The sequence below is a fragment of the Ursus arctos genome, unplaced genomic scaffold (assembly GCF_023065955.2).
Source record: "Ursus arctos isolate Adak ecotype North America unplaced genomic scaffold, UrsArc2.0 scaffold_21, whole genome shotgun sequence".
Lineage (NCBI taxonomy): Eukaryota > Metazoa > Chordata > Mammalia > Carnivora > Ursidae > Ursus > Ursus arctos.
This window is the reverse complement of record NW_026622886.1, coordinates 9,410,331-9,427,009: the sequence shown is the minus strand read 5'-3', so window position 1 is coordinate 9,427,009 and position 16,679 is coordinate 9,410,331. Positions and strand designations below refer to the sequence as shown.

Genomic DNA, 16,679 nt, shown 5'->3' with positions numbered 1-16,679 from the left:
ACATTCCTTTCACCAGCAACTCACACATCACTCCCTTCTTTTCGAGAACAGCCAAGGGGCCCCAACAGGCCCAGAGAATAGTGAGCACTAGCGCTCTGAGTTTGTTAAGAGCAATATCCCACCTTCCCTTCCTTAAATGTTTCCTGGACCACAGTGAGGATGAAGGGGCTGATGAGTTAATGTGCTGGTCCTCTGTCCCAGGGCAGAGTAGACCCCAGGCTGCCAGGCCAGGTGGTTCTGCAGTGGTGGGTGTGGCACACAGAGGGCAGGGGGAAGATGGGGACGGGCCGCCTCTGCCACAGCAGGGGGAATGGACGACCCCACTGCAAGCCGGTGGAGTCCCAGGCATTGTTGCGAGGGCCCCGGGTAACCTCACGGTTCTCCTTTCTGTGGCTCGATACAGGTTCAAAGTTTCCTTCTGCACTTTTGGCAAGGAATGCCCCCCCACATGCTGCCTGTGCTGGGCTCCTCCACGGTAGTGAACATCGTTGGCGTGTGTGACTCCATCCTCTACAAAGCGATCTCGGGGGTGCTGATGCCCACTGTGCTGCAGGCGTTACCGGACAGGTGAGCATGCTTCCTCCTGTGACTAGTCCTTAGCACGTATTTCCAGCCTCTCTCTCGCTGAACGTAATCATGCGCTGTCTGGGGGTCTCCATTGTAAAGGCCATAAACTTTGGACTTTTAAAAATTCAATTTGATTAACAGTTTTTAATATAAATAAAAATTGTAACATTTTGAACCACTTGTACGGTTCAAAATTCCAGAGGTGTAATACAGTATATGGTGAAAAGCCTCCCCCTACCAACTCCTGTTCCCCGGACACCCCAGACCTCTCCATAGAGCATCAAATAGAGTCATTTTCTTGGCCCGAGGTGGGGGAGGGTCCGTCCAGATCTGCTGTGCACATGTAACCAATGCATATATCCTGCTCTTTCTCACTGAAACAGTGATATACTCTATTACACTGTTCTGCACCTTGCTTTGAGAAAACAATCTTGGAGCTTGTGCTGGGACTTCTGTGCCCCTCCAGAGCACTCCCTACCGTGCCCCATGCTGCTCCCTGCCCTGGGACTGGACCAAATGGAGCACCTCACAGGACTCCCTTTCCCTGTGGCATCCGGCTGGGGTCAGCCAATGGGGAGATCAAAAGGAGGGAGGGAGAAGACGGGGATCAGGAGACGACTCTGTCTCCATCCCTGGGAGGTCACCCCGGGCTGGTTGTGGCCATCCACAGGCCTCTGGAGCCTTCCAGCATAGCGCCAGATTCAAATTCTGCTGGAGTACCTTGTGCTTAGATTGGAAGCTTGTCCTTAGGACATGGGGTGGGTGAGAGCCTGCTGCCCCTCACACCCCTGCGCCGCCCCCTGAGAGCAGTGGTCTCCCTCATGGGCTCCTTCATGCCTGTTGACGCCTTCATGACTTGTCCCTTGTAAATAAACCCTCCTATTCTGTGTAGTGTCTGCTTCCTGTTGGGACTGTTAGAGAACATTCCACAGCAGTCTGGAAAGAGATTGTATTCTTTTTTATGCCTGCATACTGTTCCCACTGGACTGAATGTAATCCGTTGTCTTCTTGTTTCCAGTCTTGTTTTACTACAAATAATGCTGTGATGAATGATGTACATTCATGGGGGGTGGGGTGCATTAGCTTCCCAGGGCTGCAGCAACAAAGAGGCACAAGCTGGGTGGCTTGAAACTACAGAAAGGAATTCTCTCATAGTTTTGGAGGCCAGGAGTCTGAAATTAAGGTGTTGGCAGCATTGGTTCCTTCCAGAGATGTACTCTGTGCCTCTCTCCTAGCCTCTAGTGGTGGCTGGAAGTCCTTGGTGCTCCCTGGCTTACAGACGCATCCCTCCGGTCTCTGCTTCTGTCTTCCTGTTGACTTCCACTCTCTGTGTCTCTCTGTGTCTTATGAGGACACTTGTCATTGGATTTAAGGCCCACCCAGTGAGTCCAAGATCTCAAGATCCTTAATTTAATCACATCTGCAAACAAGGTCACCTTCACAGGTTCCAGGTGGACATACTGGGAAGGGGGGAGTGGGGAGGGGGGCACCACTCATCCCACTACATGAACTCTATGTGCAGAATAAATTTCCTACAGGGCTGAATTTCTGGTTCAAAGGCTATATGACTTCAACTTTTCTCAGTGAAGTTTTGATGTGCATTTCTTTTATTATGAATGAAGTTGAGTATCTGTTCGTATCTTTAAGAGCAACTTCTGTTTTCTTTCCTGTGACCTCTCAGTTTTTATCCTTTGATTATTTTTCTATTTGGTGGTTGGCGTTTTTCACATTGATTTATAGGAGCTCTTTATTTTTTAAAAGATTTTATTTATTTATTTGAGAGAGAGAGAGAATGAGAGAGAGCATGAACAGCGGGAGAGGAAGAAGCAGACTCCCCGCTGAGCAGGGAGCCCAATGTGGGGCTCGATCCCAGGACCCTGGGATCATGACCTGAGCCAAAGGCAGACACTTAATGGACTGCACCACCCAGGCCTTCCCAGGAGCTCTTTATCTATTAGATATAATAACCATTTATCTGTGTTAAGAGTTGCAAATAGTTTCTCATTTTGTTGTCATTCTTTTGTCTTTACCATACAGAAATTTATTTATGTAATTGAATTTATCAGTCCTTGCGTTTATGGCTTCTGGATTCGGTATCATAGTTTTAAAAGTCCTCCCCCATTCCAATGATTAAGTAATTTTCCCATGGTTTATCACACTAACTTTATGGCTTAATTTTGTACTCTTGAATTTTTGTTCAATTTGGAACTCATCCTGGTGTAAGATGTGAAGCGTGGCCTTGTTTTCTCCTCAGCAGCTGTCCTGTTTTTCCAGCACCATATGTTAATTATTCCATCTTTTCTTCACAAAGTTGAGATGCCACTTTTTTTATATAGTAAATTTTATATGTATTTGGGGCTGCTTCTGGACTTCCTACCCTATGCCATTGATATTTCTACACATTCATGTTCCAGGGTTACTCTGTTTTAAGTTTTGTGCTTTTAAACACATTTAAGGGGCGCCTGGGTGGCTCAGTTGGTTAAGTGTCTGCCTTTGGCTCAGGTCGTGGTCCCAGGGTCCTGGGATCGAACCCCACGTCTGGCTCCCTGATCGCTGGGGAGTCTGCTTCTCCCTCTGCCCCCACCCCTTGCTCATGCTCTCCCTCTCGCTCTCAAATAAATAAATACAATCTTAAAAAAATAAACATATTTAATATTTAGTAGGACTAGCTCCTCATACTTACTTCCCTTTTTAAATAATTTTCCTATTATTATCACTTTTTTTTCCATATGAATTACCTTGTCATCAGTGTGTCTGTTTCAATACGCATACATTTATAACACTTCCACATGTATTCTTACTGGGATTACATTACATTTAGAGATCAATTTAGGGAAAATTATGTATTTATGATATTGAGAATTTCTAACAAAGAATATGGTTTGCCTTGACATTTATTCTGATCTTTAATTTTGTGACTGCAGGAATATTGTAAATGACTTTTTTACTTAGATCTTACACATTTAAAAAGTTTCTTCTTAGATATTTATCTACTTGTTGCTATTGTGCGTACAGTCTTCTGCTCCACGGCTCTTGACAGATGATGGTTTGTGTATATGAAAACTGTTGATATCTGTGTGTTATATTTGGAGCTGGCTATGCCAAGTTTATCTTGTTGTATTTTTTTTTCAGGTTCTCTTAGATTTTCCATGTTTAGAATCCTTCAAATACAGATAATTTTACTATTGTTTTTCTAATTTTTACACCTCTCATTTACTCCTCTCGCCTAATTACATTGGCTTATGCCTCAAGAACACTGTTGAAGTTCTTGACTTTAATGAAAATGCATCTAGTGTTTCTCCATTAAACATTGTGCTGGCTTTTGGATTAAGATGGACATATTTTGTCATGTTAAGGAATGTCTGTCTTTTATTAATTCATTAGATGTTTTATGAAGGATGGTTGTTGAATATTATCCAATGGTCTTCATCATCTATGGAAATTATTATATTATCCATATCTTAATATTGAACCATTCTTGCATTCCCAGAAGAAACCCCACTTGCTCATAGTATATTTTCTTAAGGTGCTACAGATTTTATTTGCTAACGTTTTATTTAGAATTTCTGCATCAAAGTCGTAAAGTGAGATTGGTCTGCAATTTTCTTTTTGTGTTTAATCTTCGTTAGTTGTTGGTATCAATGTTATTCTTGCTTCATAAAAGAAATCTGGAAGCTTCTCCCCACCCCCATTTTTCCCTAAGCTCTGACACACTTTTAATAGCACTGAAATTATTTGCTCTTGAAGACTAGATAGAATTAATTCCCCTTTGAAGGGATCTGGGTGTGGTGTTGGTGGGAGTAAATCTTTGAAATTTTTCTTTTTTTTTTCTATAGTAATTGGTTAGTTTAGATTTTCTGTTTTCTCTGAGGTAAGTTTTGGTAAATTACAACTTCCTAGAAAATATCCACTTCTAGATCTTTAAATTTATTTGCTTAGGGTTGAGCAAAGTGCATTTGTAGACTCATTGATTTTTCCTCTATGTCTGATTATTTCTGCTTTAATACATTTTAGTTTGTGTAGTTGTGCTTTCTTTTGCTTCTTTGTGATTAAGTTACCGGTTTTGTTTTATTTTTTCAAGCAACATGCTCTTAGATATATTTATTGGTGCTATTCTTCTTCTTTTTTTCTAATACATTGAATTCTTTCATTTAACTCATTTCTTTTACTTTCTTAAGTTTACTTTGTTCTTCATTTATTCAACAAATACTTTACTGAGTGCCCACTACGTAGTTTGTTGTTCTATCAGTGACCAAAAACAGTTGACCAAAAAATAGATGCTTGATTTACTTACATTCTTTCATTCTTGTTTAATAACATAAATATTTCAGGCTTGGGTTTTTCTTTGAGCACTATTTGAGCTATGTTCCATAGGGCTCGATATGTAATATTTTAACATTGTTATTTTCTAGATATTTTGCAACTTTGGTTTGGAGTTCCTCTTTGTCCTAAAAATTTTAAAAGAGTACTTAAAAACTTCCAATTGTTAGGAGCTATTATCTTCTGGTTATGTAATTCGTTTTAGCTTTTACTGCCTGGGGATTAGTGACTGTTTTCTGAACTATTTCTTCTTTTGAGATTTTACTTAGATTTTATTTGTTGTCTAATATATGGGCAATTTTGTGACCCTTAGAAAGAAGAAGCACTCTCTGTCTTCAAAAAGCACTTCTCCGTCTTTGGCAGACCTGTATTTGGGTCAACATTATTGTTATTTAGTTATTCTGTTGTCTTAGTGCTGTCCACTTAGACTGTTATGGACCACGACAGGTAAATAGGTTTAAGACTTATTACTAATATGTGCTAACCTATTTCACCTTGAATCTCCCTTAATTTTTGTTTTTGAATGTTGACGCTATGTTCTATGATGCTTTGCTGTTTCTAGCTGCTTTATTTTCAATGTAATAGCTTCATTATGAATCACAACATCTTCATTGTAAATTGTACTCTTAGCATTATTTTTTTGGTACACTTAACATTATAAAGTCTAATTCAGAATTTTTTTTGCCCAGAATTTAGGTTGTCTGATAGTAAGATCATGACCTCTATGTTCTTTTTGTTTTCATCTGTCTGAATGCCGTCGCCCATCTTTTTATTTTCGATCTTTATAACTTACTTATATGCAGAACCATTTAGAATTTGTTTTATAGTTCAATCTGGTTTTTTCTATTACTGGTTAAGTCTAACCCACTTACACTTATTGACACAACAGATACTTTTGTTCTTAGTTCTATCATTTCCTTTTATATTATTAAGTATATGTTTATAGCTTTTTATTTAATTTTATTCTTAAAATTTAGGTTTATTGAAGTACACTTTATATATATTAACATTCATCATTTTAGTGTATACAGCTGACCCTTGAACAACACAGGGAATAGGGGTGCTGAACTCCTGTGTAGTTGAAAATTTGCGTATAACTTTCAACTCCCTCAAAACTTAAGTACTAATACCTGACTGTTGACCAGAAGCCTTACCAATAACATAAACAGGCAATTACAACATATTTTGTATGTTATGTGTATTCGATACTGTATTCTTACAGTAGAGTAAGCCAGAGAAAAGAAAATGCTGTTAAGAAAATCATAAGGAAGAAAAAGTAAATTTACAATACAGCATTTATTGAAAAGCAATTTCTATGTAAGTGTGCTCGCACAGTTCACACACATGTTGTTCAAGGGTCAGCAGTGCAATTGAAATATAGTTTCATCACCTTAAAAACTTTCTCATGACCCTCTTCCACGGCCAGCCCCTTATCATGCAGTGTTTGCAGGCATATCCTTTTCTACCCTGTTACTCTAAGTCTTCATATTTAAAGTAGATCTCATGTAGCTAATATAGTGAGCTCTTGCTTTTTTATCCAATCTGACAATTTCCATTTTTAGTTGCTATGTCTAGACCTTTGCATTTAATGATATTAATGATATGGTTCATTAAAAATTTCCATCTACTAGTTGCTTTCTTTTTTTTTTAAGATTTATTTATTTATTTTTAGAGTAACAGAGCAGGAGCGCATGGCGGGGGAGGGACAGAGGGAGAGAATTTTCATGCAGACTCCCCACCGAGCATGGAGCCCATGTGGGGCTCAATCACATGACCCTGGGATCATGACTGAGCCAGAACCAAGAGTCGGACACTGAACCCAACTGAGCCACGCAGGCACCCCCCACTAGTTGTTTTCTATTAGTTCCTTCCATTTTCACCCCTTTCCCCTCTCTTTGTGCCTAGTTTTAGGTTAAATTTTTTTATCATTCTATTTTACTTCCATAATCGGACTGTTCTTTATACCTCTTTAAAAAATTTTTTTAGTGGTCTTTCTTACTTACAACCTACCTTCAGATAATATCATGCTGCTTTACACGTAGTGTAGGGACCTCACAACAGTCTACCCCCAATTCACTCATCCTCTCATTTTTTATGCTGTTGCTGTCACATATTTTGCTTTCGTATATGCTCTAAACTCCTATATATTGTTACTGTTTTTGCTTTAGATAATTACCCTTTAGAGCGATTAAAGATATGGAGAACAATCTTTAAATTTACCTTCAGGGGCGCCTGGGTGGCTCAGTCATTGGGCGTCTGCCTTCAGCTCAGGGCATGATCCTGGAGTCCTGGGATTGAGCCCCATATCAGGCTCCTCTGCTGGGAGCCTGCTTCTTCCTCTCCCACTCCCCCTGCTTGTGTTCCCTCTCTCGTTGGCTGTCTCTTTCTCTCTGTCGAATAAATAAATGAAATCTTTAAAAAAAAATTTACCTTCAGTCTAATGATTTCTGATCTTCATTTCTTTATGTAAAATCCCAGTTTCTGTGTTATATTATCATATCCCCCTGCCTGAAGAATCTTCTAAAACTTTTCTAATATTGCAGGTCTGCTGCTAATGAATTATTTCAGCTTTTGTTGGTCTGAGGAAGTCTTTATTTCTCTTTCATCTCTGAAAGACACTTACAGTGGATACGGTGTTCTAGATTCACAAGTTTTCTGTTTTGTTTTGTTTTCATTACTTTAAAGATCTTAATCCGTTTGTTTCTGGCTTGCATGTTTGTAGATCTTTTTTACTATGTGCCTTTTTTCCCTCTGGCTGCCTTCAAGATCTTCTCTATCTTTGGTTTTGAGCTGTTTGAATATGATGTGCCTAGTTGTGTTGTGTTGTTTGTGTTCTCCTGCTTGAGATTTTCTGAACTTCTTGGATCTGTGCTTCGATGTGTTTCACTATGTTTGGAAAACTCCCTGCCATTATCTCCTGCTCTGTTCTCTCTCTCTCGTCTCCTGTTATTTCAGTTACGTGCATGTCAGACCGTTTGATACTTTTCCACAACTGCCTTGGAGTTTCTGTTTAACTTTTTTCACAAGTTTTGTGGTTTGGTTGAGGTCATTTGTATTGGCCTATCTTTAGGCTCACTGATTTTTTCTAGCCTATGTCAACTTTACTAACGAGACTGTTGAAAGCATTCTTCATCTCTGTTGCCATGTTTTGTTTTTATTTTCATTTCTAACATTTCATTTTTATTATTTCTGTTTGTGCTGAAATTCCTCATCTGTTCATGCTTATAGTTTATCTTTTCCATGGGAGCCTTTGACATATTAACCGTGGTTATTTTAAATTCCCTGTTTGATAGTCAGGTTCTCTTGATTGCTTTATCTCTTGAGAGTGGATTCTTTCTCTTTTTAAACTTTTTATTATTGGAGTATGGTTGGTATACACTGTTATATTAGTTTCAGGCATACAACATAGCGATTGGACAGTTCTATACATTATCACTGCTCACCGCAGTAAGGGTACTTACCACCATCACTATCCGACATTATTATTATAGTGACTATATTCCCTGTGCTGCACTTTTCATCCCTGTGGCTTACTTGTTTTAAAACTGGAAGTTTGTACATCATATTTCCTTTCACCTATTTTGCCCATCCTCCCTCTCCCCTTCCCCTCTGGCCACCACCAGTTTGTTCTCTGTATTTATGAGTCTGTTTCTAGTTTTGTGTTTGGTTGGTGTTTAGATTCCACGTATAGGTGAAATCATATGGTATTTGTCTTTTTCTGTCTGACTCATTTCATTTAACATAATACTTTCTAGGTTCGTGCGTTCATTCATGGCAAAATCTCATTCTTTTTATGAAGTAATATTCCGTTGTGTATATATGCCACATCTTCTTTATCTATTTATTGATGGACACTTGGGCTGCCTCCGTATCTTGGCTATTGTAAATATGCTGCAGTGAATGCGTATATCTTTTCAAAGTGGTGTTTTCCTTTTGAGTAAACACCCAGAGTGGAATTACTGAACTGTATGGTATTTCTATTTGTAATTTTTTGAGGAACCTCCGTACTGTTTTCCACAGTGGCTGCATTAATTTGCCTTCCCACCAGCAGTGCAGAGGGTTCCCTTTGCCCCACATCTTCACCAACACTTCTTACGTTTTGCCTTGTTGGTACTAGCCATTCTGACAGGTGTGAGGTGGTATCTCAGTGTGGTTTTGATTTGCATTTCCCTGATGACAAGTGATGTTGAACATCTTTTCCTGTGTCTGTTTGCTATCTGTATGTCTTCTTTGAAAAATGTCTATTCAGGTCCTCTGCTTATTTTTCACTGGGTTACCTGTTTGTGGTGTTGAGTTGTATATGTTCTTTGTATATTTTGGATATTAACCCCTTATTGGATATGTCATTTGCAAATATCTCCTTCCATTCAGTAGGTCGCCTTTTTGTTTTGTTGATAGTTTCCTTTGCTGTGCAAAACCGTTTTATTTTGATGTAGTCCCAATAGTTTATTTTTGTTTTTGTTTCCCTTGTCTGAGGAGACATATCCATAAATATGTTACTAAGACCAGTGTCCAAGAGATTACTACCTAGGTTTTCTTTTAGGAGTTTTATGGTTTCAGGTCTCATATTTAGGTCTTTAATCCATTTTGAGGTTTTTTTTTTTTTAATGCATGGAGTAAGAAAGTGGCCCAGTTTCATTCTTTTGCATGTAGCTGTCTTGTTTTCCCAGCACCATTTGTTGCAAAGACTGTCTTTTGTCCATTGTATGTTCTTGCCTCCTTTGTCATAGATAAATTGACCATACGAGCATGGGTTTATTTCTGATTCTCTATCCTGTTCCAGTGATCTACGTGTCTATTTTGTGCCAGTACCTTACTGTTTTGATTACTTTAGCTTTGTAGTATATCTTAACATCTGGGATTGTGGCACCTCCAGCTTTGCTCTTCTTTCTCAAGAGTGCTTCGGCTATTTGGGATCTTTTGTGTTTCCATATAAATTTTAGGATTATTTGTTCTAGTTCTCTGAAAAATACTATTGGTATTTTCATAGAGATTGCATTGAATCTATAGATGGCTTTGGATAGTATTTTAACAATATTTTAACATTTTATATTATTACATTTTAATAGTATTAGTTCTTCCAATCCATAAGCATGTATTTCTTTATATTTGTTTATGTTGTGTTCTGTTTCTTTCATCAGTGTCTTATAGTTTTCAGAGTACAGGACTTTCACCCCTTGGTTGAGTTTATTCCTAGGTATTTTATTCTTTTTGGTGCTTGTGTAAATGGGATTGTTTTCTTAATTTCTTCTGCTGCTACTTCATTATTAGTGTATAGAAATGCAACAGATTTCTGTATATTAATTTTGTGTCCTGTAACTTTACCGAACTCATTTCTTCTAGTAGTTTATGGTGGACTCTTTAGGGTTTTCTATACATAGTATCATATCATCTGCAAATAGGGACTTCTGCTTTACTTCTCCTTTACCAATTTGGATGCCTTTTAATTCTTTCTCTTGTCTGTTGGCTATGTCTAGGACTTCTGGTACTCTGTTGACTAAAAGTTGGTGAGAGTGAACATCCTTGTCTTGCTCCTGATCTTAGAGGAAAAGCTTTCAGCTTTTCATTACTGAATATTATGTTAGCTGTGTATTGGTCATAAATGGCCTTTATTATGTCAATGTGTGTTCCATCTAAACCCAGTTTGTTGAGAGCTTTTATCATGAACAGATGTTGAATTTTTTTGTCAAATGCTTTTTCTGCATCTATTCAGATGATCAGATGGGTTTATCCTTCATTTCATTAATGTGATGTATCATTTTGATTGATTGGTGTATATGGAACCATCCCTCCACTCGACAATAGATCTCACTAGGTCATGGTGAATGATCCTTGTAATGTATTGTTGAATGTGGTTTGCTATTATTTTGTTGAGGATTTTTGCATCTGTGTTCATCAGGGATATTGGCCTGTAGTTTTCTTTTTTGGTAGTGTCTTTGGTTTTGGTATGGGGGTAATGCTGGCCTTATAGGATGAATTTAGAAGCTTTCCTTGCTCTTCTATTTTTGGGAAAAGTTTGAGAATCATAAATATTAACTCTCCTTTGGTTAAGGTTTGGTAGAATTCACCTGTGAAGTTGTCTGGTTTTGAACTTTTGTTTATTGAGAGTTTTTTGATTACTGATTGATTTTGTTACTAGTAATCAGTCCGTTCAGATTTTCTATTTCTTTCTGATCCAGGTTGGGAAGATTGTATGTTTCTAGGAATTTGTCCATCTCTTCCAGGTTGTCCAGTTTGTTGGTGTATAATTTTTTGTAATAGTTTCTCATAATTGTTTGTTTTTCTGTGATGTCAGTAGTTATTTTTCCTCTTTCATATCTGATTTTATTGAGTCCTCTCTCTTTTTTCATGATGAGTCTGACTAAAGGTTTATCAATTTTCTCTTTCTAAAGAACTAGCTCTTGGTTTCGTTGATCTGTTGTTTTGTAAGTTTCTGTTTCATTTATTTCCACTCTGATCTTTATTCCTTCCTTCCTTCTACTAACTTGGGACTTTGTTATTTTTCTAGTTTCTTTAGGTATAATATTAGATTGTTTGAGATATTTTGTGTTTCTTGAGGTAGGCCTGTATCACTATAAACTTCCCTCTTAGAACTGCTTTTGCTGCATCCCAAAGATTTTGGACCATTGTGGTTTCAGTTTCATTTGTCTCTTATGTATTTTTAAAAATTTTTTAATTTAAATTCAATTTTGTTAAGATATAGTGTATTATTAGTTTCAGGGGTAGAATTTAGTGATTCATCGGTTGCCTGTAACACCCAGTGCTCATTCCATCAAGTGCCTCCTTCATGCCCATCATTTCTTCTCTGATTTCTTCACTGAGCCATCAATTGTTTTTGTAGCATTTGGTTTAGCCTCCACGTGCTTGTGTTTTTTCCATTTTTTTGTAATTGATCTCTAGTTTCATACCATTGTGAACAGAAAAGATGCTTAATAATATTTAAATATTAAATTTATTGAGACTTGTTTTGTGGCCTAACATGTGATCTATCCTGGGGAATGTTCCATGTGAACTTGAAAAGAATGTGCATTCTGCTGTTTTTAGATGGAATGTTTTGACTCTATCTGTTAAGTCCATCTGGTCTAATGTATCATTCAAAGCCACTGTTTCCTTATTGATTTTCTGCCTGGATAATCAGCCCATTGATGTTAGTGGACTGTTAAGTTCCCCTACTATTAATGTGTTACTGTCAACTTCTCCTTTTATGTCTGTTTATATTTGCTTTATGTATTTAGGTGCTCCTGTGTTGGATGCATAGATATTTATAATTGTTTTATCTTCTTATGGGACTGACTCCTTTATCATTCTGTAATGCCTTCTTTGTCTCTTGTGACCATCTTTGTTTTTAAGTCCTTTTTTGTCTATTGCTACCCATTTTTCTTTTTTCGCTCTCATTTTGCATCCCTTCACTTTCAGTCTGTATGTGTCTTAGGTCTGAAGTAAGGCAGCATATAGATGGGTCTTGTTTTTTTATCCAGTTAGTCATAGTAGGTTCTTTTTCTTAATTTTCCATGTGTCTTATAATTGTTTATCGACTTCCAAACAGTGGTTAGAACAGGAGAGACTGAAATAGGTAGTATTTATGCCTGGAAATAGACACGCCTCTTTTCTCCTAGGCTCTTAATGTGAGGGGTCGAGTCCGTTTATCGAGGTATTGATTGGGTTTGGTTTTTGTGGTTGCCATGGGCACCCTCAGTGGACGACCACATTAACATTCTTCTGGGGTACCCTGTGCTTAGGTCAGAAGTTTGTTGAGGGCGTTTTTCTCAATGTTGCTGCTACACCCTCAGCATTAGGTCTTCCCTGGTCGGGAAGTATACACACTTGTTAGTCTCTTTAGGGCTTGAGTGGGGGTGTGGGGGTTCCCTGGTGTTCTGGCTTAGTCCCCAGCAAGCCCTGTGACTTTGGCTCTCAGAGATGGGCCTTCTCAGTGATCCTGTCCCACCCCAGAGGTAAATCTCTAATAGTCTGAGCCCCTGATGGTTTCTACCAAGGTTAGAGAGCTTTTTCTTTTTATTTCCCCCACCTGCAGTGGGTCTCTTTCTTTGCCCACGGTCAATGGTGTTTCTGTCCTTCCCCTAGCCACCTGAGGCTTTTGTTCCATAGGGGAGAGAAGGCTGGCTAGGGCTTCATGCCTTCCCTACATTAGTGGTTGCTCCCCTCCTCCAAACAGGCACCTCAGAGATAGGCTTCCTCCATTCTCTGTTCTCGGGGATTCTTCATGAGCACCTGGTGAGGTCTGTGGGGAAGATCTTGTGAGTAGATGTAAACTTCCTTTGCATCCGCAGCTCCCAGAGTTCTATACTCTCATGTGAGTTCACACATTGCTTTTAGCAATTTGTTTTAAAAATTGAGCTGAATTCTTTTTACTTAGATGTCCCACTTTCCTCCCTCAAACATAGAGGAACCAGTTCCCAAGTCATCCTCTCTTTGGAGGTGCCTGTCTTTCTATGTATTCCAAGCTAGGCGGTTGTGATTTCAGCTGTCTGATGAGTTAAAGAAAAGTTAGGATTTTACAGATTATCTGGCTTTCTCTTGTTATGATGGGAGTGTTGTTCTTTCTAATTTTCCACATTCTAGGTGTAACAGAAACATACCTAGGTAAGCAACAAAGATTACCTCCCAGTGGGATTATGGTCAAATTTTAATCTCATGTTTTTCTGTGTTTTTCTAGTGTCCTAATTGAGACTGGATTATTTTTATAATCGTGTGCATACACATATATATATCTGATTTTTAAATATGCGTAGGATTATAAAAATAAATATACACAACTATTTTATATATATATATATATATAGAAAGAGAGAGAGAGAGAGAGAGCTTTGAGTTATTCTTTCTTGCACATTGTTCAAGGGAACTAGATAATGGCCGATTGTGTACCTGTTTTGTAGTGAGAAGGTACCTCCTAGGGGGTCAGCGGAAGTATACACACCTTTATATGAGAGCTTCACATACCTCTAGTAGTGCTTACCAGGTGTTACACACCGGCAAGGCATCTGTAGTTTGTTATGAAGCAGTTTGTGGGGTGCTAATGAAATGCTAATGAAATCCTTCTCTATAATTGGCTCATTTTTATAGACATAAAAATTGAAGCTTAAGAGCTGAAATAACTTTAGTCCACCTTCACCGGCAAAGAAATGAAACAGCCACGACTTAACTGTCGATTCTTCACTGAGCAGTGTTGGTTGATTCCTACAGCATGCGGGCGCTATGCTGAGTCCCGGAGCACCACATCAAAGAAGTTACACATGCCCCTGCCCCCCCCCTCACTGAGTGTACAGTCGGCCGCAGGAGACCATTTTTAATACGTACATTGTTAACTAATTGCCAAAGTGATCCTTGACTTAGAAACTCAGTGCCTTTCTCATGAAATCAGGGGAAAAAGTTATTCAAAAGACCAGATGTCATCAGACAGCTGACTTTCCACAATTTTATGTACTCATTCATCCCTGAAACCTGTTTGAGTGCCTTCTGTGTACCCAGCCTGGTGCTTGGCCAGGGTAGAAAGGAGATTTGACTCTGGAAGTTCTTACTAGCTGACCTACCCCTTACCTTCTAACTCGGTAAACCATATTGAAATGCAGGTGAACAAGTGATAATACAGAGATAACCATGAACCATTTGCTGTTTATTTATAAGAAAGGTAGGTCATTCTCAAACTTGGGCTTTTCACTTCTTGTGACCTCCCAGGTGATCTTGGCATAGTGGTTGTTAGTAATGATTGGTTCATCAGAAGTAAGGAAGTGTGTGTGCGTGTGTGTGTGTGTGTGTGTGTGTGTGTGTGTGTATGCACACCGGCTAATGAGCTGTGTAGGGGTGGTGGCTGGGCAGGGAAGTTGAGATATCAGAGAAGCAGAAAGAAGACTGAGATACTAGAGCTTTGGAGGCAGACACATGTGGGCTTCAGTCTTGGCTTGTCCACTTACTTGTTGCATCTCCTCGGACAAATCAAGTAATTTCTCTGAGCCTCGGTTTCTCACCTCTCTGCTGGGACTAACACTAGTACCTACTTCGTAGGGTAGATGTGAAGATTAAATAAGAAAATACAGGTGAAGTGTTTAGTACTTGGCACACTGCCCTCATTAAAAGGTAGCTGGCATCAGTGCTGTTGCTGTTGTACCAGCCTCACGGCTGGAAGTCATTCAGAGAATTACAAGTGTGGAATCAAGATGCAGGAGAAGGGCTGAAGCTGGAGCTGTAGACGAGGGAGCCACCTGCACAAAAGGGACGAGAAGGCGTGACACTGGAGGTACAGGACAGACCCTGGGAGTGCCAGCCTGGGGAGTGAAATGGAAGGAGACAGGGTAAGTCATCAGAGAAGGGGGTCAGGCCGCAGCATGCGTCCATCAAAGGAGAGTATGTGAGGAAGAGGGTGACGGAGGGCATCATCTGATGCTGCAGGAAGGTGGAGCGAGCCAGGAGGCTTCTCTAGGCCAGGTGAGCAGGAGTTCAGCTCCTCACTTGCTCGTGTTCAGATTACTCCTAAAAGTCTGGCAGTCCCAGTTCCAAGTCCCAAAATAGAATCCTTTCCAGGATGAGTTGCTTCCCACTTTTCTTCACTGTAATAAAATCAAATGATTGCACAAAGGAAAAGGCCCATCACTGGTCCTGCTGCTTACTTCCTGCCCCCGTACGAAGGCCAGCTCCTCTACTCCAGCTGCACGTCATGGCCCCTGAGAAAGGTGTCATGGGTGGGGAATGGCAGCCCACCGTCCTCGATGGTACAGCAGCCATCAGATGATCACTTCAGACTCTGATCTAGGTCACCCTCTAAATTTTGACCTCTGTCCAGAGTGGCCAAATATTCTAAGAAGTCATCTCACTTAGAAGTCGGATCCAACGTGTTAATCTCTGAGAATGTACTTTGGCTTTATTACGTGTGCGGTACTTTTGGTTCACTCAGTAGTCAACATTTATCAAGCCCATCCTGTGTATCAGGCACTCTGCTAGGCACGGGGGTACATATACCACCTTTGTTTCACGAAGGCATCCTTGACAACACTCTTTCCTCATGCACCCACATCCACTCACCAGGACATCCTGCTGGCTCTGCCTTCAAAATATTTTAATCTGGCCATATTACATTATTTCCACTGTTACCACCTTCACCCCGATGCTCTCTTGCCTGGATTATTGGAATAACCTCCAAACAGATCTCCCTGCTCTGTCCTTGCCCTTCTACACTTGATTTTCATCTCAGGAACCAGACTGATTTTTTTAAAACATATGGCAGGCTCGAGAGTGTTGAGATAGTTGGTAGAGCTGGGAGTGTGGGGAGACTGGCAGTTTCAGATCCTGTGGCCAACACTTGAACCGACCTCTGAAGTTGTTAAGGAAGGGAGGAAACAGGCTGCAATCTGGGGCAGGAGCTTTCCAGGCTGAGGGAACAGCAGATCCAAAGGCCCTGGTGAGGTTGTCAAGGACCTGTAGAAACAGAAAAGAAGCTGGTGCTGTGGGAATTGAGTAAGCTGGCAGGGGGTAGGGGTGGGGAGAGGGAGTGGGAGGAGCTGAAGTCAGAAAGATAAAGGAGGGGACAGTATGGGTAGGGTCCATCCAGCTGGGGATTGGGAGCCACTCATTCATTCATTCATTTCGTTTAACAAACTTTCCTCACGTGCCTTCTTGGTGTCAGGCACCATGCTAGGTGCTGAACGCACAGTGAGAAGCAAAACAGACATAGTCCCTGCCTCCACATTGGAGCACACAGTCTCGTGGGAAAGACGGACATGAATCAGATAATCACACAAGTCAGTGTATAGTTACCAACTGTCCCAACTTGGCCCTTCAAG

General features: G+C 40.0%; 1 protein-coding gene across 1 annotated transcript in view; it reads left to right on the top strand.

The window, feature by feature from the left end:
- Nucleotides 1–16,679, top strand: part of RFX4 (regulatory factor X4) — a 134,565-nt gene that overhangs the window by 70,234 nt on the left and 47,652 nt on the right. Inside the window, exon 8 of the mRNA XM_026499744.2 lies at nt 404–567. Coding sequence (XP_026355529.1) covers nt 404–567 — 164 coding nt within the window. The remainder of the gene's footprint in view (nt 1–403; nt 568–16,679) is intronic.